We start from the raw sequence: 22699 nt of genomic DNA, 5'->3' as shown, positions 1-22699 counted from the left end.
CATCCGAGGTCTGATTCTGATTCTGAAAGTGAGGTCAATCCTCCAATTCCATTGGCAAACAGTTTCGGTGTTTTATCCGAAACTGTTGACAAGGATCCTTCTCCTCGTACTGAGCCTTATGCCGTCGAGAAACGAGTAAAGGCTCCGCCAATTGTAGTGACTTCCGTCTCCGATTAGGCCAGCTTTCGAACGCAACTGAAGAATTGTAAGGAAACTTGCAATTTGAAGGTTTCGTTTCAGCTTGGTCGAAGAGGAGAATGTCGCTTGTTGACGGAATCTTTACAAGATCACCAAACTTTTGTTGGTTACTTGAAAAACCACAAACACAATTTCTACACGTATGAGACCAAGAATGCTCGTCCATTCAAGGCGGTCCTGAAAGGTCTCTCCAACGACTTGTCGATGGATGAGATCAAAAACGAACTTAAGGTGTTGCTTGGCTTTGCCCCATCCCAAGTAATAACAATGAAGAAAAAATCAAACGGGAATATTTCTCGCTTTGGTTTGACTTCACAATTTTATCTGATTCATTTCAACAGAAATGAAATCAACAATTTGAAACTTTTGGACAAAGTTCAGTTTTTGTTCCATGTACGGGTAAAGTGGGAGCATTTTAAGAAACATGGCGGTAATGGCCAGAATCTGACCCAGTGCCGGCGTTGCCAGGCATTCGGTCACGGTACTGATCATTGCGCCATGGTTCCAAAATGCATGGTTTGCGGGGATTCTTCTCACGACAAGGACAATTGTCCCGTGAAAGAAGTCACCCAATTTAAATGTGCAAATTGTGGTGGAAATCACAAATCAAATTTCTGGGATTGCCCCATCAGAAAAAAGGTTTTGGATTCTCGTGCTAAGCATCAGCCGAAATCCAAACCGAAATTTTCTCAAAGTCAGGTTGTACCTGCATCTTTAAATCAAACGTTCGTGCTGTCTCACTCGAACAATGCTAGAAATACCTCTACCGTGGAAAAGTTAGGTAACAGCAATGGCATTTCTTATGCCAACGTCGTTTCGGGTTCGGGTTCATCCACGAATTTTAAATCCTCTACCAATTTTCAAATTGGGCAGGTACCTCAAATTTCATTTGAAAATTTTTCTGCTGGCAACGCTTTGGGATCTTCTGATCTCGGCGATGTTACGTTTGAAAAAATGACTTTTTTGCAAAACTCACTGTTTGGTTTGATTCAAACAATGAGTAATGCTACATCCATGATGGAAGCTATCCAGATTGGATTAAAATTTGCGAATGATGTTGTTCTTACCCTGAAGTTTAATCATGGATCTAAGTAATTCCATCAATATTATGAATTTTAATGCTCGCTCTTTAAAAGCGAAAGAAAATGAATTTTTCAACTTTTTACGAGTTCATAACGTGCATGTTGCTGTTATAACCGAAACATTTTTAAAAACTGGCACTTATTTGAAAAGTGATTCAGATTATAAAGTTATAACTAATAACCGAATGAATCGAAATGGCGGTGGAGTTGCAATAGTTATCCACCGTAGTATGACTTATAGCACGTTACGTGACTTTAAGTTAAAAGTTATTGAAAGTTTGGGCATTGAACTTGAAACTTCTTTTGGGAAAATTATGATTGCAGCTGCATATTTACCTTTCCAATGCACTGGGGAAAATAAAAATTATTTCAAAGGGGATTTGAATAAACTTACTCGGCATAGATCTCGATTTTTGATTATCGGTGATTTTAATGCCAAACACCAATCTTGGAATAATTCAAAAGTAAATTCCAATGGTAAAATTCTATTCAGAGATTGCACTTCTGGTCTTTATTCGGTTTTATACCCGAATGGGCCAACTTGCTTTTCTTCTGTTAGAAATCCATCAACAATTGATTTGGTTTTGACAAATCAAAGTCAGTATTGTGGTCCTTTAGTGACTCATGCTGATTTTGATTCTGATCACCTTCCAGTAACTTTTTCACTTTCTCATAAAGCAGTTATCAGACCCAATAGTTCTGTGTTTAATTACCACAAAGCTAATTGGGACAGGTATCAGCATCATATTGAGAATAATTTAAATCATGATTTTGTTTTAGAAACCAAAGCTGATATTGATTCAACCTTGGAATCTTTAACTAATGCAATTTTGGATGCTAGAAATATTTCTATTCCTAAAGTCCAAGTCAAATTTGATTCTCCCATTATTGATGACGATCTTCAGCTTCTGATTCGTCTGAAAAATGTTCGCCGAAGACAGTATCAACGTTCTCGTGATCCTGCACTGAAGCGAATTCAAAAAGATTTGCAAAAGGTTATTGACCACAGATTCACTCTCCTGCGAAATGAAAAGTTCGCAAGAGATGTCGAACAAATTAAACCTAATTCCAAACCTTTTTGGAAACTTTCAAAGGTTCTTAAGAAACCTCAAAAACCAATCCCTTCTTTAAAAGATGGTGATAATATTCTATTAACTAATGGGGAGAAAGCTCAAAAACTTGCTCAGCAGTTTGAGAGTGCTCATAATTTCAACTTAAATGTTCTGAGTCCTATTGAAAATCAAATTTCAATAGAATTTCAGAATATTGTTGAACAACAGTTTTCATCAGATGATGTTTTTAATACGGATCTGAATGAAATAAAATCTATTATCAAAAAATTTAAAAATATGAAAGCCCCTGGTGAGGATGGCATTTTTTACATTTTAATTAAAAAATTACCTGAAGCAACTTTAAGTAGCTTGGTCAAAATTTGCAACAAGTGTTTTGATTTGGCATATTTTCCCAGTAGTTGGAAAAATGCCAAAGTAGTTCCGATTTTAAAACCGGATAAAAATCCTGCTGAAGCCTCAAGCTATCGGCCCATTAGTTTGCTTTCATCTATTAGTAAATTATTCGAAAGAATAATTCTTAATAGAATGATGACGCACATTAATGAAAATTCAATATTCGCTGATGAGCAGTTTGGATTTCGCCGGGTGCGGGACATTTCGCCGAAAGTCGTTTCGCCGACGGTCATTTCGCCGAAGGTCATTTCGCCGAATGTCGTTTCGCCGCATGGGACATTTCGCCGAATGGGACGTTTCGCCGAATTGACAAATAATCGTTAAATAAATATATAAAATGGACACAAAATGTATTAAAATATTTTGAAAAGGTATAATGTCCCTAAAAGGTGATTTTGCAATCCTTTAAAAAAAATATTTTTTGTTTTTTAGTATGTTATTTTTACAAGTTTTTGCATTATAACAACATTTGCATTAATTTCTGTTAATTTTTTGCATTCTTGTTTTAATATATCATTTGAATTATTTCTGTGAGTTTTTGCGTTCTGTTAACCATGAGCAGTTCTTTTAATTTTCTGCTTATAATTTTGATAAATTTCTGTTAGTTTTTGCATTCTTTCAAACATGAGCAGTTCTTTTGATTTTTAGCATAACATTTTGAAAAAAATCTGTAAGTTTTTGCATTCTTTGTTTTTTGAGCAAATTATTTGTATAATTTTTATGAGTTTTTGCATTCTTTCAAATATGAGCAGTTCTTTTGATTTTTTGCATAACATTTTGATTTTTTTTTGTTAGTTTTTGCATTCTTTGTATTTAAGCATTTTTTCTATTATTTCTGTGAGTTTTTGCATTCTTTCAAACATGAGCAATTCTTTTGGTTTTCAGCACAACATTTTGCAAAATGGCTGTTAGTTTTTGCATTCTATATTTTTGGCATATTTTTCAATTATTTCGGTGAGTTTATGTATACAGCAATTCCCCACGAAAACAGCATGGAAAAAAACAAAAGTGCTCGGATCGGGCTCAAAATTTTTCTGGGGGTTCCCTGGCCGAAATAATTAGACCCGTATTTTTTTGTTTGGCCATTAGGGTGACCTACGCCGTGTTAGGGTGGTCTGAAAAATGACCATTTTTGTCGATTTTCGCAAAAACCACTTTTTTCGAAAAATCATAACTCCTCGCCATTTTAACCGATTTCAATTGTCTTATACGCAAATGAAAGGTGATAAGTTGGCCTTTCAAATAAAAATAATAAGAAGTTTCAAAAATCTAGCCTAACATATGAAAAGGGCGTATGGAACTTTAAAATGCCGTTTTGACGGTGTCTGGACCAAAGAGCCTATGTCTGGAAATATTTTTATCGGATTCCCCGGACATTTTTACATAACATACTAAAAAATGGGAGGAGTTCATTCACAGGATTCCGAGATATGATTTTTTGAAAATAAAATCCGTGTTCTTTGACGCGCCGCGCGCAAAAACCGGAAAATGACGAAATCGGCAAAAAATCAACTTTTTTCACTAAAACTGCGATAACTTTAAAATTTCAGCGATGACCTATAGATGTCTGGGTACCAAAATTTTCGTAATTAAAAGACGCAACTTTTGGTACCCAAACATGTATAGGTCTCGCTGAAATTTTGAAGTTATCGCAGTTTTAGTGAAAAAAGTTGATTTTTTGCCAATTTCGTCATTGACTAATTTCTGCGCGCGGCGCGTCAAAAAACACGGATTTTATTTTCAAAAAATCATATCTCGGAATCCTGTGAATGAACTCCTCCCATTTTTTAGTATGTTATGTAAAAATGTCCGGGGAATCCGATAAAAATATTTCCAGACATAGGCTCTTTGGTCCAGACACCGTCAAAACGGCATTTTAAAGTTTCATACGCCCTTTACATATGTTAGGCTAGATTTTTGAAACTTCTTACTATTTTTATTTGAAAGGCCAACTTATCACCTTTCATTTGCGTATAAGACAATTGAAATCGGTTAAAATGGCGAGGAGTTATGATTTTTCGAAAAAAGTGGTTTTTGCGAAAATCGACGAAAATGGTCATTTTTCAGACCACCCTAACACGGCGTAGGTCACCCTAATGGCCAAACAAAAAAATACGGGTCTAATTATTTCGGCCAGGGAACCCCCAAAAAATTTTTGCCCGATCCGAGCACTTTTGTTTTTTTCCATGCTGTTTTCGTGAGGAATTGCTGTATATTTAGTTTTTGAAGCATATTATTTCTATAATTTTTGTTAGTTAACATTTAGAAAAATTTCTGATAGTTTTTGCATTCTTCATTATTTAAGCAAATTATTTGTATTATTTCTGTGAGTTTTTGCATTCTTTGAGACATGAGACGTTCTTTACATGCCACTCCTTCTCAAGTTTGCACGAGTGAATTACAAGATGGCACTGCAGCGAACAAATAGCATAAATTGTACAAAAAAGTTAATTTTTATTCAATTCGGCGAAACGTCCATTCGGCGAAATGACTTTCGGCGAAACGTACCATTCGGCGAAACGACATTCGGCGAAATGACCGTCGGCGAAACGACATTCGGCGAAACGTACCAGATCCGATTTCGCCTTGGGCATTCAACTACTCATCAGTTGTTGAGAGTTTCAAATTTAATTCGAAGCAACAAATCTGAGGGCTATTCTACTGGCGCTGCTCTTCTAGACATAGAAAAAGCATTTGACAGTGTTTGGCATAAAGGTTTGATTGCGAAATTGAAAAGGTTTAATTTTCCGATTTACATCGTGAAAATTATTCAAAATTATTTGACGGATCGTACTCTGCAGGTATGTTATCAGAACAGTAAATCTGATCAACTACCTGTACGTGCTGGCGTCCCTCAAGGAAGCATTTTGGGTCCAATTTTATACAATATTTTTACTTCTGACTTGCCTGATTTGCCCCCAGGATGTCAGAAATCACTTTTTGCTGATGATACAAGCATCTCCGCCAAAGGTAGAAGCCTTCGTGTCATCACAAGAAGATTACAAAAAAGCTTGGATATTTTCAATTCTTATTTGAAAGAATGGAAAATTACTCCAAATGCTGCAAAAACTCAACTTATTATTTTCCCTCACAAACCAAGGGCTGATTTTCTTAACCCTCTACAACCTAACCCCGCCTCTAGACGGGCTTCGATTTAAAAAATCGCCAAAAATCCATTTTTCAACCAATTTTTGATCTTCAAAAAGCATTGAAAAGAAGAACTTTTTTTTTTTTTTAGGGGTCAACTTTGGCTGTGTTTTTTACTAACATTTCCTCTATTTTTTAAGTAAAAAGAAGTATGCAGTAATTATTCTAGTGCCCCAGACTATGCCTCTACGCATTTATTTACAATTTAAATGATAATGGTTCCATTTTATAGCAGAAAATGTGAAAAACATGCAAAAAAAATAAAAAGTTACTGTAAAAACATGAAAAAATTAGATAGGCAAAATGTAATGATAGGAGATTGTAGAGTAGGCCAAATAGTACCAAAAACAAACATAAACTAAACAAGAGAAATGCAAATTAAAATACTAAAAATGAAACAAGAAAAACATAAAACAAGAGAAGTAAAGTTTTTCGTAGAACAAAAGTTGCTCAAAATGACCTCCTGAACATGGGAAAAATAAAAATTTTCGAAAAAAAATTTGGGCAGTAGAGGGTTAAACCAAAAAGTCATCACATTATAAAGATGAATGAGGTAAATTTAAAGTGGGAGGATCAAGTGAAATATCTTGGACTTGCTTTTGACAAAAACCTTACTTACAAGGATCACATTGAAAGTATCCAGGTTAAATGTAACAAATATATTAAATGTTTGTATCCACTTATAAACAGGAATTCCAGACTTTGTCTCAAGAATAAACTGTTAATTTATAAACAAATTTTCAGACCTGCCATGCTTTATGCTGTGCCGATCTGGACAAGCTGTTGCTTAACCAGGAAGAAAAAACTTCAGAGGATTCAGAACAAAATTCTGAAAATGATTCTGAATCTTCCTCCCTGGTTCAGCACCAGTGAACTTCATCAATTAGCCGAAGTTGACACTTTGGATGTTATGTCCAATAAGATAATTGATGCATTTCGACAAAAATCATTGCAGTCTTCAGCTGCATTGATCCGCTCTTTATATAGTTTATAAGTTAGTTTTAAGGTATCCCTTTTCCCTTTTGTACATGTAGGACCTCCTACATTTGAAATCACTGAATAGCGAAAGCTACAATATTTCATGAATAAATGAAAGTTGCTAGTATTTAAAATTGAGGTGAAAAGTCATCGATTGTGATTGGACACTCAATAATATTTTAACTGAATGAATGTACATGGAAGAGAAAATCAAAATAAATATAAATTAAAAAAAAAAAAAAAAAGGCTCATCAAAAGGACCAGGACCCGACGGAATAGCACCTGCATTCCTAAAGAACCTTGCAGAAGAATTGACATATCCACTGCATCATCTTTTCAACATGTCTTTTTTCAAAGTCTTTTTTGGTGCCTATTTTCAAGTCAGGCCCAAAATCAGACATACGTAATTATCGCGGAATTGCCCTTTTGTCTTGCATTCCAAAACTTTTCGAATCTATTATAAATGAAAAAATCTTTCAGCAAGTAAAAAACCGCATCACATGTAAACAGAACGGCTTTTTTAAAGGCCGCTCTACTAGCACCAACCTTTTAAAATTTGTAAATTTTACACTGAATGCAATGCATAATCGCAATTTCGTAGAAGCAATTTACACAGACTTTAGTAAGGCATTTGACAGAATCGACATACCATTATTAATCTTCAAACTGCAGAAAATTGGAATTCAACCGAATCTTTTGGAATGGCTTAAGTCATATTTGACTAAGCGCGAACAAATTGTTCGCTTCCAAAATGTACTATCGGAATCAATTCACGTCACCTCTGGGGTTCCGCAAGGATCCCATCTAGGACCTCTTCTTTTCATCTTGTATGTAAACGACATTTCCTTCATTCTTAAAAAAATTAACGTACTTGTATATGCAGACGACATGAAATTGTATATGGAAATAGGAAATGCCAATGACAGTCATGTATTAAAAAAGGAAATTAATCTTTTCTACACATGGTGTAGTAAAAGCCTACTCCAATTGAATGTAAAGAAATGTAATTCCATTGCCTTCAGCAGAAAACATGAAACACCAAACATAACAGTATTATTAGGAAACCAACCAGTAGAAAAATGCAAAGTAGTACGTGATCTAGGTGTCATCCTAGACTCACAACTAACTTTTGTAGAACACTATAACACAATAATAAACAAGGCAAAAAGTACATTAGGCTTTATAAAGCGCTTTGCATTCAACTTCCAGGACCCGTATACTATTAAATTACTCTATATAACGTATGTCAGGCCACTCTTGGAATACTGTAGTATCGTCTGGAATCCATACTATGCCGTACACCAAGCACGTATTGAATCTGTCCAAAAACAATTCTTACTGTACGCACTACGTAAACTTAACTGGACTGCATTTCCTCTCCCATCGTATGAAGCACGCTGCATGCTCATAAACATACAATCATTACAAGAACGTCGTAAATTTGCCATGCTCTCTTTCATCAACGACATTATTTCTCAACGCATACAGTCAGCAGCATTATTTTCAGTAATACGCAATAGTATTCATGAACCAAGCCGTACTCTTAGACATTCACAACTTTTTAGAATAACTGCATACACGACAAATTATTTAAAAAATTCGCCATTAAATCAAATGATGCGCTTTTATAATGAAAATTCACAGTACATACATTTCGACATGTCTAAACCGGAACTACGAAAAAATCTGTACAATAGAAATAATATCTAGTATGTAAGAAAATTGTAAGTAGTCTACATAAGCTTGACGAATAAACAATAAACAAAGAAACAATAAACATTAAAATATTTTTTTTCTATATTTTTCATTGTTTGAAAAGTAAAAAATAAAATAAAAAAAAAGAAAAATTTTGAGCTCGATCCTAGCACATCTGTTTTTTCCATACGGTTTTGTGGGGAATTGCTGTATACCACTGCATCCTGGTCAACCTGGTGACCGTGGACGAAAGAAACAACAGTGTACAGTGTAAATAGCCACCCAAGAGAAAAACCGTGATTAAAGATGGAGTGATTTGAACGTGAAATGTTTCCGTTTCCCGCCCGCCGAGCCTGCCGTTCACGAGCTTGCCCCTGATTCTGCCGCACAAGTCGGCCCAACGCTCAAACCGGAGCGTCTACTCCTGAAGATTAAGTGAGAATCTTGCCCCTGTCGCACCCCCACCTTTGCGACTTCCTTCTGGCCAAAACCGTCAACAGGCAAGAGGCCCCTGGTGATAGGGGTTTATTCCTGCAGGGAGACGTTCAGTTCCGCTTGGGGAACTGGGCTGTTCACCCGGCCAGCCTCTTGGAAATACAGTCCACCTTGGTATCTACCTTGGAACCGGGAACCATCGCATCAAACCCAACAGGAATCGATTGCTTAGTAAAGGGAAGGTAGTGTATCGTCACAAGCTGGACCTTATCAACGACACCATAGGAAGGCGGCCTATGGAATGTTAACATTAACCTTAACATGTTAACATTAGTTGAGTGAAAAACTGCCACTGAATCCACTTTGTAAATGCCGGCCCCGATACTCTTCAAGGGTGTTCCCCTCAGGAACTGGGAAAGATTTACTTTTTACTTTTCAAGAACTTCAAGGATGAGCCGTTCATCAATGACAAATGTATTCGATGTGGCGAAAAATATCACTGAGAACAACATGGAATCATCAGGTGAGTAGATTTTGCTGTTGCATATGGATCATTTCCATGGCTTTTTCACCAACTGCTGCACTAAAAAATGACATGAAAATACCAAGTGTTGGTATTACTTGTGCAAATTCAGGTTAATTCATTCGGCTAGAAAGCCTTACATTGTATGCATTTACTGCTTTGTTTGATGTCTGAGTGAGTACAAAAATACCAGCAACAATGGAGTACCTAGAGCGTCCAATTTCCCGGGGTTACAACATTCCCGGGAAACGGGAAATTTGAAATTTATCGAAAATTGATCTTATCCTGCTTCTGATTGATATTTTGCAACAAAACTGTATAGTACTGCAACTTTAATGTTCAAAATGAGTGTAGGGGTCAATTAATGGCTTGACTGCTTATAAAAATCATACAACTTTGTAAAAAAAAAAATCTTATTATATCAATTGATTTTTTTTTTTGTTAAGAAGTATTATTTTTTAAATAAAATATTGAATCAGTGAGTAAAATCCATGCTTCTTAACCATAAAAATGCTTTTAAATTTGTCTCTGTTACCATTTCAAAGGAATATGTTTAAGAATAACGTTGACTCATAAAACAAAAAAAAAATAAAAGCATGCAGAAATCATGTTTTTCATGGCAAATAACTTGTTCTAGACCGTAATTTTATCAAAAAAAAACTCATTTTAAGGATTTTTAGGCAAAATTTTGACTTTTTATCAATATCACCAAAAATTTATAGGTATATTGTTAAAAAAACTTATAAACTATGTTAAGTAAAATTTACAAATTGATTTTCTTTTTCTTCTTAAAAACTTATCAGCAACCTTAGTGATTGTGTAAAATTTGAACACATTAAATCTGATTTTCGCAATTCGCAATTCGCAATTCGCAATTTTCAGTGTAAGAACGGGCCTTGACCGATCTTATGCACCAGGTTCCCGACGAACACGCACTGCCCTTACACCTACATCTCACCCTTGCTCTGAGTCAGTACGAGCAGCACGCTAGAACACGCTTTGAGTGTTCGTGCCAGGCATGCACACCTTCTTTTCCGGTTACGCATTTTAACTCGGCCGGGGGTGGTACATTACGTAGGGTTTGATGTAAGTATAAGCGCCTAACCATCTATAGTGTGCCTATCAACTTTCATTAAAGCAAAACTGTTTTATTTTTAGTTTGAATTCAAAAACTATTTGTTATTTTACTGTGTATTGCTTTCTCCTGAAATCTTTCCTAGTGTTGAGTCGTGTTTATATGTTGCTATTTCTTTTGTCGCGGTGTTTTGTTACAATTTTTGGTCCTAAGCATGTTATAAAAGTTTACCAAAAATACAATAGTAATATTTGTGTTAATCCTTTAACCATTCCATAAATTGAGTAAGGACTCAAACCTTACTTGTTTGAAAAAAAAAAAAAAAAGGGTGAAGTTTCAAAACAATGAACAGTAAAATAGAATTTATTTTATAAAAATCAAGAATCAATTGTAAGAGAATGATGATCGTATTTTAATGAATAAAAATTAGAAGCTAGATGTATTAGATGTAAAATTAGACAATAGTTAATAAAAAGAGATACAAAACAAGCTAAGATTATAGTAATGATAATTTAAAGGACAGATAAAGAATTATTCAAATAAATAAATTCGCAATAAAATCAAAAAAGATTAGGCGAATGATAAATAGACTTGATATTACTAGTACATTAAGGAAAAGTAGATTTTTAAGGAAAAAAACAAAGTTTGTTACAGCAGTATCAATTGGTAAAAAAAGAGTGGAAAAGCTTTGAGAGATAAGAGAATCAAAAGTTAGTAAAATCAAAATCAAATGATTAATATAGAAGAATGAATGAAGAAGTGAGAATCAGTAGAGCAAAATAAAAATAGGAAATAGGTGGTAGCTGAGAACGAAAAGAAGAGAACCCCGTTGTGCGATGCTTCAGGTACATCCACAGCAGTTGACTCAACATACTGCGAATCGAAACAATACCGTCTACAATCACAAATTACTTCCCTTTCCCACATTGACGCGCCCCTTTCTTTTAGCCGTCTCGACTCTGACCCGCGGTGGTCAAAGGTTTACGATCCGTTTCCACAGGCCACCAGCTAGGTCATCATGAAAACCAAGCCAACGTGGAGGTAAGAAAATAGGACACTCGCAAGGAACCAGAGCTATACTGTTCTGATCAAGATAATTCGGATGATCTAACAGAACTACGGATGTAGTTAGTTACGCTCCTTCCAGGATGTTCCTTACGTGGACGTCAACCGAAGAGCACGCAACAAGGTCAGTGCCATTGCATGCTCTTAGGTATCAATCCTTGGCCTGCGAACACATTAAATCTGATTTTAACAACAAATATTTTACAAAAACGCCCCAATATGCTAAATACAGTTTTCAACGCCACTAGTTTTCAAATACTATTGAAATTTTTTTTTTCCAACAATAGTGCATAGACCTTGTGTGGCCTACCCCAGTACATGTTTTACAAAATAATAATCTTGAAACAAACCTTACAAGTTGGAAATAAATATAAAAACAGAATGAAATCCTGTCATTGATACCCCGTTTTTCTTATAAGTTCAATATGCACAGTAGATTAAAATGAATAAAATTAAGTTAGGTTCTCTCATTAATATTTTTTCAAATTAAAAAAAATTAGGACCAAAAATTAAGGAAAATGTATACTTCCGCTTGAATTTCGGGAATTCCCGGGAAATTTAAAAATTTCCCGGGAAACGGGAAATATTATTTTTCGGGAAATCCCGGGAAATTTTTTCCCGGGACGGGAAATTGGAAGCTCTAGGAGTACCCGATTCGAGTGGGTAGTTTGACAGTTCGCTCCATAAGTAATACACTGTTCATAACCAAACGCGTCGTGTATTCAATTGAATAAGCATATAGTGTAGAAAACAAAACTTGTAAACTTACGCAAACTGCTTTGGACTGTGATTTTCCGATTTCGACATTATATCTGAAAAGTAATATATACAGTATTTAGTTCAATTATAGTCAAATATTTGAGGCGGAGACTAAATGAAAAATATGAACATTTTATTATTATCAGAGCTGTGATTTTGACATTTACTTAATGAGCGAGTCGTTCCCTTGATGTATCAAATTACCGTAAACCGAGGTGACTTTGAAAGGATTTCAATTTGTTTTTTGGAATATTTCCCAACAGGCACCGATGGCATAATCATCATCAAAAGAAAATCATTGGACGTTCATCAAGAGAAAAAATCCAAAGGGAGCATGGCTCTCCTCTCTCGCGCACGAAAGATCGGTAAAAAGAATCTAAAAAAATCATCATCTTGATTATTCGGCGGAACATCATTTTCAATACTACACTTGCAAGTGTAACGTCACACGTCGAAAAATGACCTGTCACATTTTGAAGATGAACAATGTGTGTAAACAAAGTGAAATAAATATTTTTGAGTGGTGCTGACAAGGAAATTCACAAAAAATCATCAGCAGATTGACTTTCTTGGAGAATTTCTGGAGCGATTTTCTTTTTCGTGATTTGCCTCTTCTCTCTTTCACGGGTGAAGAAAGTTCGCAAGTGAAATTGATTTTTGATTGATTATTCCATCCCTGCCAACAGGTAAGGTTTTTCTCAAGATTGTTATTTTTTAAACATGTACTGGGGTAGGCCACACAAAGTCCATCTACTATTTTGGAAAAAAAAAGTTTTTTCAATAGTGTTTAGATAAATAGTTACGTTAAAAATTCTAATCTAATCTAACCCTAGGGCATCCTGGAAAATGCCTTAGCATCCTTATGTTATTATTAAAAATTGCAGTGCCCCAATGCATTTGATTGCTTTGAAACATCACAAACGTTAAAACGGCCAGGCCAACTGCGTAAAGTTAACCGCAAAGATGATTGGTTGAAGTGGATTGAGTTTGAGCACGAATGTTCAAACCACAATACATTTCTGAATCTACAGGGGAGGAAGAAAAATGGCGTTAGAGCGATGGCGGTCGGGATCAGGGTTCACTAGGGGCGTTGTTGTGGGGGATATCATCCTACCTGGATGTCCAAACACTCGAGCAACTCCTGCTCTTCGCTGTCCGCGGAACGTAGTACGGTTTCGGGCACTTCCTGACACGTTCAGGTTCACGGCGGCCGCTGATCCAACTCCGGGACACTGGCCTTCGGCTGGGATTGACGTCAGCCTTCCTCGACGTAGAATACCGGACTTACCATAGCGCAGTCCTGGCTACTTCATCCTGAACCCCCCTTGATCCGAGACCCGTCAATTTTCCTCTCTTTTCGCCCTCTTTCGCCACCCCCTGCTGATCTCTCGTGCGATGTTTTCCACGACGACATCTGGTGGTGGCTAGCGACAACAACGCACTGCGTGGGACTGGTCGTTCTGGGAGACGTTCAAGTAGCTTTCCGTCGACAACCACGAACATCTCTTGGCACTGCATTTACACAAATACGCGACGAGTCACACCAATATCGAACACTACAGACACACTGGTTACACTAGCGTGCACAGGGTGGGGCAACATGGGGCAACTGCCCCACCATCCTCAGCAATTTGTTCTAAATTCGGCCAGGGAGCGTCCATAAACGACGTAATTTTCAAAACGTCCATATAACTGCCCCACCATGCCCTGGACACTATTTGCCGATGTTATAGCGCCACAACTCGCTCTCTTATTCAATTGCAATGCATTGAAAATAGTTACGTTAAAAACTCTTAGTTTAAATTCCGGGGTGACTTTGATTGTCATAGTTTTTCTTGCTAAGATGTTCAAACTTTATTTGTACGTTAAATGTACCATCACTAAAGTAGCTGAAATAGTTTTACATCAATGTTTATATTTAGTTAACTAAGTTTATAAGCTTTTTAGTAAAATACATATAAATTTTTGGTAAAATTGTTAAAAAGTCGGAATTTTAGGCTAGTACGCTGATCGGAAGGAAAGGGGTCAAGAAACAGCTTTACGAACAGCAGAACAAAGGAGAGGAAGCGATTTCTTGGGGCTTTTCTTCACCCTCTCTGGCTTGCTTACTCTGCCGCTGTTGCCCATTTGAAATTTTTCTTGACCGATTCCTTCCGAAGTGCGTATACCGCTTTTGCCTGAAATTTGTTAAAACAAGTTTTGTTGAGTGTGACCAGTTAATTGGATTTTGAACGTGAAATTTTCACACTGTGTCGTGGTTGTTGGAAATGGTGAAACAAGAAGATTATGACAGTTCAAGGAGCTTAGTTTAAAAAAATTAGTTTCGTTTGCGGGGTGTCGTCGTCCGGTTCGCGTCGATTCTAGCGACCTTCTTCGATGGCACAATGTTTTTCGCGGGCGCTTGTGTGTGTGCTGTTTTATATGTGTACGGAAGAAAATCGGCCTTAGGTTCGCCCAGCATGAAAGAGGGAGAACTGGTCGATGCTAACCTGTTGAACTCAGTTTGGTTCGACGACACCGATGCTGCGCTTGGTGACACCGGACAACAATGAGCTTAATTGTTCTGAACTCGGGTGAGCACGTTCTATGTTGTTTTTTGAATGAAAGTGAGAGTGAATTAATTAAAAGAATGTGTTGTGAGAGCGAGAGTCACTTCTCTTCTTGTTGCCCAATGGGCATTGGGTTAAGTTCACTGCGACCACCTGAGAAGGCTATCTTTTGTGATGTACCCTGGTTACTGTCCATACTACAAATTACTCGTATCCATTGGATCGGAAGACGAGGGGTTATTTTTCACACATGGTTTATCCCAATTCGGCGCAATACAGTCGATGAACTGTATGACCTTCTTGGGATGGGTGTGGTGCCATACATCGTACGGCGTAAGAAGGTGCGATCCAAAGAACCGCAGCCTTCGAGACACAAGTGCTCCGCAGAAGCAGAGTAAATGTGCCGAGCTTTCCAGCTCAGTTAAACAAAAACGACAGAGGTTGTTAGGCCACCTGCCGATTTTGTGCAGGTGATATCTGGCAGGACAATGTCCTGTTAGAAGCCCTGCGAGTATTCGTAGTTCCCTACGCTTTAAGCCAAGAAGTTTCCTGGCAATTGAAGGACTTGGAGTGATGAAAGTTTTAGCTTGTCTCAATCCTCGCATCTCGCCCCAGATTGAAGCGATTTGCGATTGTCCCCAATTAGTTATTTCTTGCTTTACGGCACTTTTTGATATTCCAAGGAACGGCTCGGGACCCACGAAGATGTTTGATGAGCCTTGTCTGGCAAGTTCATCAGCCATTTCGTTGCCTTCAATGCCGCAGTGCCCTGGGACCCAAAACAACATGACTCTGTTATGCCGAGAAGCAAGTTCCCTGAGGGAAGCGACGCACTCCCAAACAAGTTTGGATTCGCATTTAGAGGATTTTAATGCCAATAGTGCAGCTTGGCTATCCGAGAAAATACCGATTTTTGCGTGTCTATAATTTCTCATAATACACGTCCTCGCACAGATGTGTATGGCATACACTTCTGCTTGAAAAACGGTAGGCCACTTTCCCATAGATATGGTTTCCCTGATTCGAGGACCGAAGACTCCAGCTCCAGTAGAAGTGCCCATTTTTGAACCATCCGTAAAGAAACGAATAGTTCCTTCTGGAAGTGTAGGTCCTCCATTACTCCACATTTGGCGATTTGTTTCAATCACCTCATATGGAATGTCCATGTTGGGCCTCACCTCCATGCAGTCCGAGACTGAAGTTGCAAGGGGGGAAATGTCAAAAGCCTTCACGATCCGCGAATGACCCGTTCCATCTCCTTCCACCCAGTTGTTACACCGTTTTAGTCGTAGAGCGCCAAGCGCTGCCTCCTGCTTCACATGTAAATGTAAAGGCAGAATGCATAGCATGGCTTCCATGGCCGCGGTGGGGGTTGTTTTCATTGCACTCGTTACAGAGAGACATGCCAGTCGTTGGAGCTTGGTCAGCTTCGACTGACATGTCTTCTGTTCAGTCTTCGGCCACCAAACGGTCGACGCATAGGTTACCCTAGGTCGAGCGATGGTGGTGTAAGACCAGAATGCAAGTTTCGGTTTAAGGCCCCAGGTTTTGCCGAGCATTTTGTTGCACGCCCAGATAGCAGTAGTTGCCTTCTTTACCGCATAGTCCAGATGTGCATTCCAGTTCAGCTTTTTGTCAAGGATTACTCCTAAATATTTGACCTCAGAACTGAAGGTCAGTTGGGTTCCTTTCAAGGTAGGCGGCCTAAGGTCGTGTTTCCTCCTGTTAGTAAACGGGATTATCACGGTTTTGTTGGGGTTTATTGTCAGCCCTTCCTGCTCGCACCACGACATGGTGCAGTTTAGAGCTGACTGTAGACGGTCCGATAACGTTCCGTCGTACTTCCCCCGGATGATTAAGACTACGTCGTCAGCATATCCAATGACTTCGTAGCCGAGTAGTGTAAGTTTTCTTAGAAGACTATCTACCACCAGCAGCCAAAGCAAAGGAGAGAGTACTCCCCCTTGCGGACAGCCTTTGGCTGCTGTTATTGTGATAGATGTGTCTCCTAGCGATGCTGAAATCTCTCTGCTCGTAAGCATAGCATGAATCCAGCTCGCAGTTGTTCCATCGACGTTCCTCGACCGGAGCGCTTCATTGATGGCTGAGTACGAAGTGTTATCGAAAGCGCCCTGAATATCAAGAAAAGCACATAGTGCAGATTCTTTATATTTCAGTGCGTTCTCGATACGTGACACTAACGCGTGTAGGGCAGTTTCGGTCGATTTGCCCGCTTGGTATGCATATTGATGTTTATGCAAAGGGAAGTCCTTCAAGAACTCCGCCCGGATGTGGTTATCCGTGATTTTCTCCATAAGCTTCAGCAGCGTCACTGTCAGACTTATGGGTCTGAAGGCTTTTGGCATCGTGGGGTCACTTCTGCCGGCCTTAGGTATGAAGATCACCTTAACTTTGCGCCGAGAGTCACTTGAAAGTTTGAGTACCGAGATATCAAGTGAATTATGTCAGTTGACACGCTTGATTGGAATTACTGATTCCTCATTGCTTTTGGGGATCGAGCTCAACATTGAGTAGGCAATGGTAAATTGAGGAAAATATGTCGCAAACACTAACTTTATCTAGTTTTATGATTTAGACCGATTCTTTCGTGACGGGACAACGTTTGTACGCATATGTTTTCAGTTTTTTGCTGATAACTTCAAAATCTGTGAGAAAAGTTACCAATATTTATACAAATTTGGAAAGTACATTAAATTTCCAATAAGATTCACTCCAGCAAACATTTAAAAACACAAAGTTTGAGTCAAGAGAGTTACAAACGAGGGGCGTGACATTGGCCTTAATATATTAATTTTTCACATTTAATACTTTAAGGAATTAAATTCCTCTTGTCATTTTAAACATTTGACAACGTACACCTGCTTTGTTGAAAACATTGTTTTTCTTTGAGTCAGTTCGCGCGCTCGACTGTCAGTTTAGTTATGATTGTTTTGTAGCAAAAAAAGATTAATTATTTCATTTCTAGAAAGCTGTGGAAAAAGGTGCGGACGACGGAGTTGTTAACACCTGTTGAGTCCGGAACGGTAACCATGCTGTGGTACACAAATGGTGTGATTGAGTAGAGCGGGTAGTTTCCGTTGAGGCTGGCCAATTACCGGAACCAGCTACGGTTGCTGAACCAGATTGAGAACGGCGTCTATCGGGAGTGCCGTTTGGAAGCGACCGGGGTGGTGGGGAGGGGAAGTTCTGAGGAAACTGGAGAACCAGAAGTGGTTCCAGCCGAGCGTGGCCTCCAACCATTGTAAACAATACATCCTGCACGGCGTCTTTTGCACTCTTACTTCTGCCGTGTTCATCTCGAACAATAAAAAAGCGACCAAAGCGCAAATCCAACAGGAAGCATCTGCCGTCTCGAACGGCACCCTTTCCAACGCTGGTCACTTGGCGTTCTCTAACTGAACCCATCCGAGTCCCGGCACGACATCATCCCGTGGACCCATCTCAACCTGACGCACGTCCGACCGCTCTCATCCGTTGATGCTGAAGACATTCAGAACATCCTCAACAAAACCATCCTCGTGGCTCCCCGCAACAACCCTCAGCTCAAACACTTTGGCCTTCACTCAGTTTACCGCAATTTCGACGCCGTGCGCGGAATGAACTACCGGATGCACCTGAGCTTCTACGATCGTGGCCGTCTCGAGCACGTTTTTAATAGCATCGAAGTGGTCAAACCAATGGTCAAACGCATCGAGATCGCCCCCTCGGTCTACGTTACGCCCAGCAAAGGCGACGAGGACGTGTTGAAGAACCGAGCCCTAACCCTAAATGATCGTCACAAACATAGGACCAGAAATGTTTCCACTCGAGCGTGGCCTTCAACCATTGTAAACGGTACGCTTACACGGTGCCGTACTTGCTGCTTGGACCGTCCGGAATGGGCAAAACAGCAACCCTGATTGTGGGCATTGAGCAAATCTCCATTTTCAAACCGAACTCAAAAATACTCGCCATGCCCACTTCAAATGCGGCTGCGAACGAATTTATCGTTTGACTTTTGCGAAACCAACCGGAACAACGACTCCAGCGCTTCCTCCCCCTACCTTCCCCTCAACAATCTCCAACTCGTCTTCGGCAAGACAGCTGGCCAGCAAGTATAAGCAGCTTTTGGCCAAGAAATCAGACTGTCCAGATATGATAATGATATCCTCGCGTTCCACAAATTAGCCAACAAAAAAAACGCCCTGTACTCGGAGGCTGACATGCGGCTAGGCGAGCGATCCGGATAGCTAGCGGACACGAGTGTCTTTGCGGTTGCCATTCCGACCCTGATGGCGGTCCATGCGGTTGGAACTCCAGAAGGACACAATGATGAATTCAGGCTGTGGCACATAATTTGATTGTAAATTAACATAAATTGTGAAATTCTTGAGAAATTCAAGTTTTTAAAATCGTTCAATTTTTTTTCTGTTTATTTTGTTGCATTAATCGCAGTAACCAGCGAGTTCACGGAATGTCTTTCTGGAGCTGATTATTTCCTTGAATCTGCACGACGTCACGTCAGGTGCTTCCTGGTCCCGGAAGAGTTCTTATTTTGTTGTGCAGCTGGTTTTTGTCCCGTCGTGCCGATGCCGGTCGTTTTGGAGTGTGGTGCGGGTGTTAACACTTTCGAAGAAAACGACCACCATGGGAACCACTTCTAGCAGGCCGCGTTGAACTTGTTCAGCTTCCGGGGGAAGTTTGCAGTTGAGTAACAGGAACGTTTTGATCGAAACCTGCGGTTGGGAAAATACAAAACTAATATCTGCATTCCAACAGTTTTTAAATCGTTTTACCTTGTTGTTACCAATGTTGTTACTGACTCGGTTTTCGCAAGGGTTGCGCTAGCCGCCGAGTTGTTCCGAGAGGTCACTCGCGATCGATCTTTCGTCAATTTTGTTGACCGCTATCCGTCCTTCCAGCTGATTGAAGAATCGAATGATGCTCTGGCCAGCAGAAACAGGTCACCTGAACTCGATGACCTTTTTTCCAACAAATCCTGTTTACGGGCCAACTGCTTGCCGTTGTGCGTTACGGACTGCAAGATCGTACGCAGCGTCTTGAAATCGACGGCCACATAGAGCAAGTGAGCGGCGAAGAAGAAGTTGTTAAAGTTGCCCATAACCGTGAAGATAAAGTACCACAACGCCGGCCTTCCAGATCTGGTATCTCCAGTCGATGTTTGCAATAAAGTGGCAGAAGCCAACACCCTCGGTTCCTTCCTGTGTGGCAAATGCGTTTCTTTCCATTCCGAGCAAGTTCGAAATCGAGTCGAAGTCATACGTTTCACTGTACTTTGCGCGGACCTTCCTCTTGGCGAACTTGTCCCAATAGTTGACGGGGAACGTTTTGGCCGAAATGACCAGCTTGTCCCAGTGGGATTTGATATCGTCGTCCTCGGGTTGCTCAGCAATGAACAGCCCGTCGAATTCCAGTCGTCGAGCAATTTCCTTTTCACGCTTGAAGATGGCCAGCGGAACCTTGAGGTGGGAGTACGCGATCAGCATGCAAAACGATACCAAGCTGTGCAGGCAGGCGGCAATACGCATCACGTGTTCCATGTAGAAAAAGTCTTCGTCCACTTCGACCTTCTCCAGCGGATCTTCGCCGTCCTCTTCACCTTCTCCGCTACCTCCTTCGCCACTACCGCCTTCCAGTACGGCGTTAACCAGACCAGAGCCCATTCCCGATGCCAGTCCCATCAAATCCTCGCCAGATCCCTCGGCAGCTTCCTCATCGTCGCCGAATGTCGTTACCTTGTAGAACAGCAGCATAAAGTTGATTCCGAACGCCAGCACAACTGCCACGTACTTGAGGTTGTAGAAGTTTCTCGCCAGATAACTGACGGCCTTTTTCGAGTACTTGGAGAAGTCGATCTGGGTGACGGCAGCGGGTTCCTTCGGTTCGGCCGACGTCTTTTTCGACTCGGCCTCAATGCTAGCGAGCGTCGCGTCCTGTGCCTTTTGAGCTTCCGACCGTTCCTGGGCGGCCCGCTTGGCGGCTTCACCGCACAACAGATCGGCCAGTGTCATCGGAAATTCACCTGCACCTGCACCTGGAAATTCACCTGGTCCACCGTCCTCCGGGCTGCTTTCGTCGGTCTCTTCAACAGAAGACGATGGGTTCAAAGCGGGTGATTCGTGAAGCTTCTTTTTGAATATATTTTTTTCACCGAACAACAAATGATAAGTGCAGTGCTTCTGGGGACGCGCAGTCCTGTTTTTTTCTTGATAATTTTCGTCTCTTTTGTGTCGCTCTTTGTGTGCATGGGGTGATTGGGCATAATAATTGAATAATGCCTTCATAAGTGCAGTGCTTCTGGGGACGCGCAGTCCTGTTTTTTTCTTGATAATTTTCGTCTCTTTTGTGTCGCTCTTTGTGTGCATGGGGTGATTGGGCATAATAATTGAATAATGCCTTCCTAAGTGCAGTGCTTCTGGGGACGCGCAGTCCTGTTTTTTTTTCTTGATAATTTTCGTCTCTTTTGTGTCGTTATTTGTGTGCATGGGGTGATTGGGCATAATAATTGAATAATGCCTTCATAAGTGCAGTGCTTCTGGGGACGCGCAGTCCTGTTTTTTTCTTGATAATTTTCGTCTCTTTTGTGTCGCTCTTTGTGTGCATGGGGTGATTGGGCATAATAATTGAATAATGCCTTCATAAGTGCAGTGCTTCTGGGGACGCGCAGTCCTGTTTTTTTCGTGATAATTTTCGTCTCTTTTGTGTCGCTATTTGTGTGCATGGGGTGATTGGGCATAATAATTGAATAATGCCTTCATAAGTGCAGTGCTTCTGGGGACGCGCAGTCCTGTTTTTTTCGTGATAATTTTCGTCTCTTTTGTGTCGCTATTTGTGTGCATGGGGTGATTGGGCATAATAATTGAATAATGCCTTCATAAGTGCAGTGCTTCTGGGGACGCGCAGTCCTGTTTTTTTCTTGATAATTTTCGTCTCTTTTGTGTCGCTCTTTGTGTGCATGGGGTGATTGGGCATAATAATTGAATAATGCCTTCCTAAGTGCAGTGCTTCTGGGGACGCGCAGTCCTGTTTTTTTTTCTTGATAATTTTCGTCTCTTTTGTGTCGCTATTTGTGTGCATGGGGTGATTGGGCATAATAATTGAATAATGCCTTCATAAGTGCAGTGCTTCTGGGGACGCGCAGTCCTGTTTTTTCTTGATAATTTTCGTCTCTTTTGTGTCGCTCTTTGTGTGCATGGGGTGATTGGGCATAATAATTGAATAATGCCTTCATAAGTGCAGTGCTTCTGGGGACGCGCAGTCCTGTTTTTTTCGTGATAATTTTCGTCTCTTTTGTGTCGCTATTTGTGTGCATGGGGTGATTGGGCATAATAATTGAATAATGCCTTCATAAGTGCAGTGCTTCTGGGGACGCGCAGTCCTGTTTTTTCGTGATAATTTTCGTCGTAAATGATCGTAAAAATTTATTCCAACTTTCAGTTTTAGTATTAATTCATCAATCTATCGATTTTATGAAGAGTAAAGCGTCATTTATTTACTATTTTTGAAATTTGCTCGCGTTATCTAAATTGTACAAACAGTAAAAATATATTGATAAGTCCAGCCCATAGCGCTACTGCTCGGTTGGCACGCGTTCGATTAAAACAAACTTTTTAAATAATCAATTATTTATCTTTCCGCAGCCGGCTGCCTAAGATTTAAAATTTCAACCGATAAACAAAATGCTCATGGTCACATCACTGCCACTC

General features: G+C 39.8%; 2 protein-coding genes across 2 annotated transcripts in view; both read right to left on the bottom strand.

Annotated features, from left to right (window-relative positions):
- The window catches only part of LOC120426184 (mitochondrial glutamate carrier 1-like), a 128687-nt gene that overhangs the window by 94595 nt on the left and 11393 nt on the right, over nucleotides 1-22699 (bottom strand). Inside the window, exon 2 of the mRNA XM_052711694.1 lies at nucleotides 12434-12476. Within this exon, the coding sequence (XP_052567654.1) occupies nucleotides 12434-12476 (43 nt within the window). The remainder of the gene's footprint in view (nucleotides 1-12433; nucleotides 12477-22699) is intronic.
- LOC120426180 (ryanodine receptor-like) lies at nucleotides 19376-21970 on the bottom strand. Its single transcript, XM_052711004.1, is given in 4 exon segments — nucleotides 19376-19708; nucleotides 19769-19831; nucleotides 20018-20119; nucleotides 20121-21970. Coding segments are annotated over 4 exon segments (1614 nt in total). The 5' UTR covers nucleotides 21494-21970; the 3' UTR covers nucleotides 19376-19632.

This window comes from Culex pipiens, chromosome 1 (assembly GCF_016801865.2).
Source record: "Culex pipiens pallens isolate TS chromosome 1, TS_CPP_V2, whole genome shotgun sequence".
Taxonomy (NCBI): domain Eukaryota; kingdom Metazoa; phylum Arthropoda; class Insecta; order Diptera; family Culicidae; genus Culex; species Culex pipiens.
This window is presented reverse-complemented; position numbering and strand designations above follow the sequence as displayed.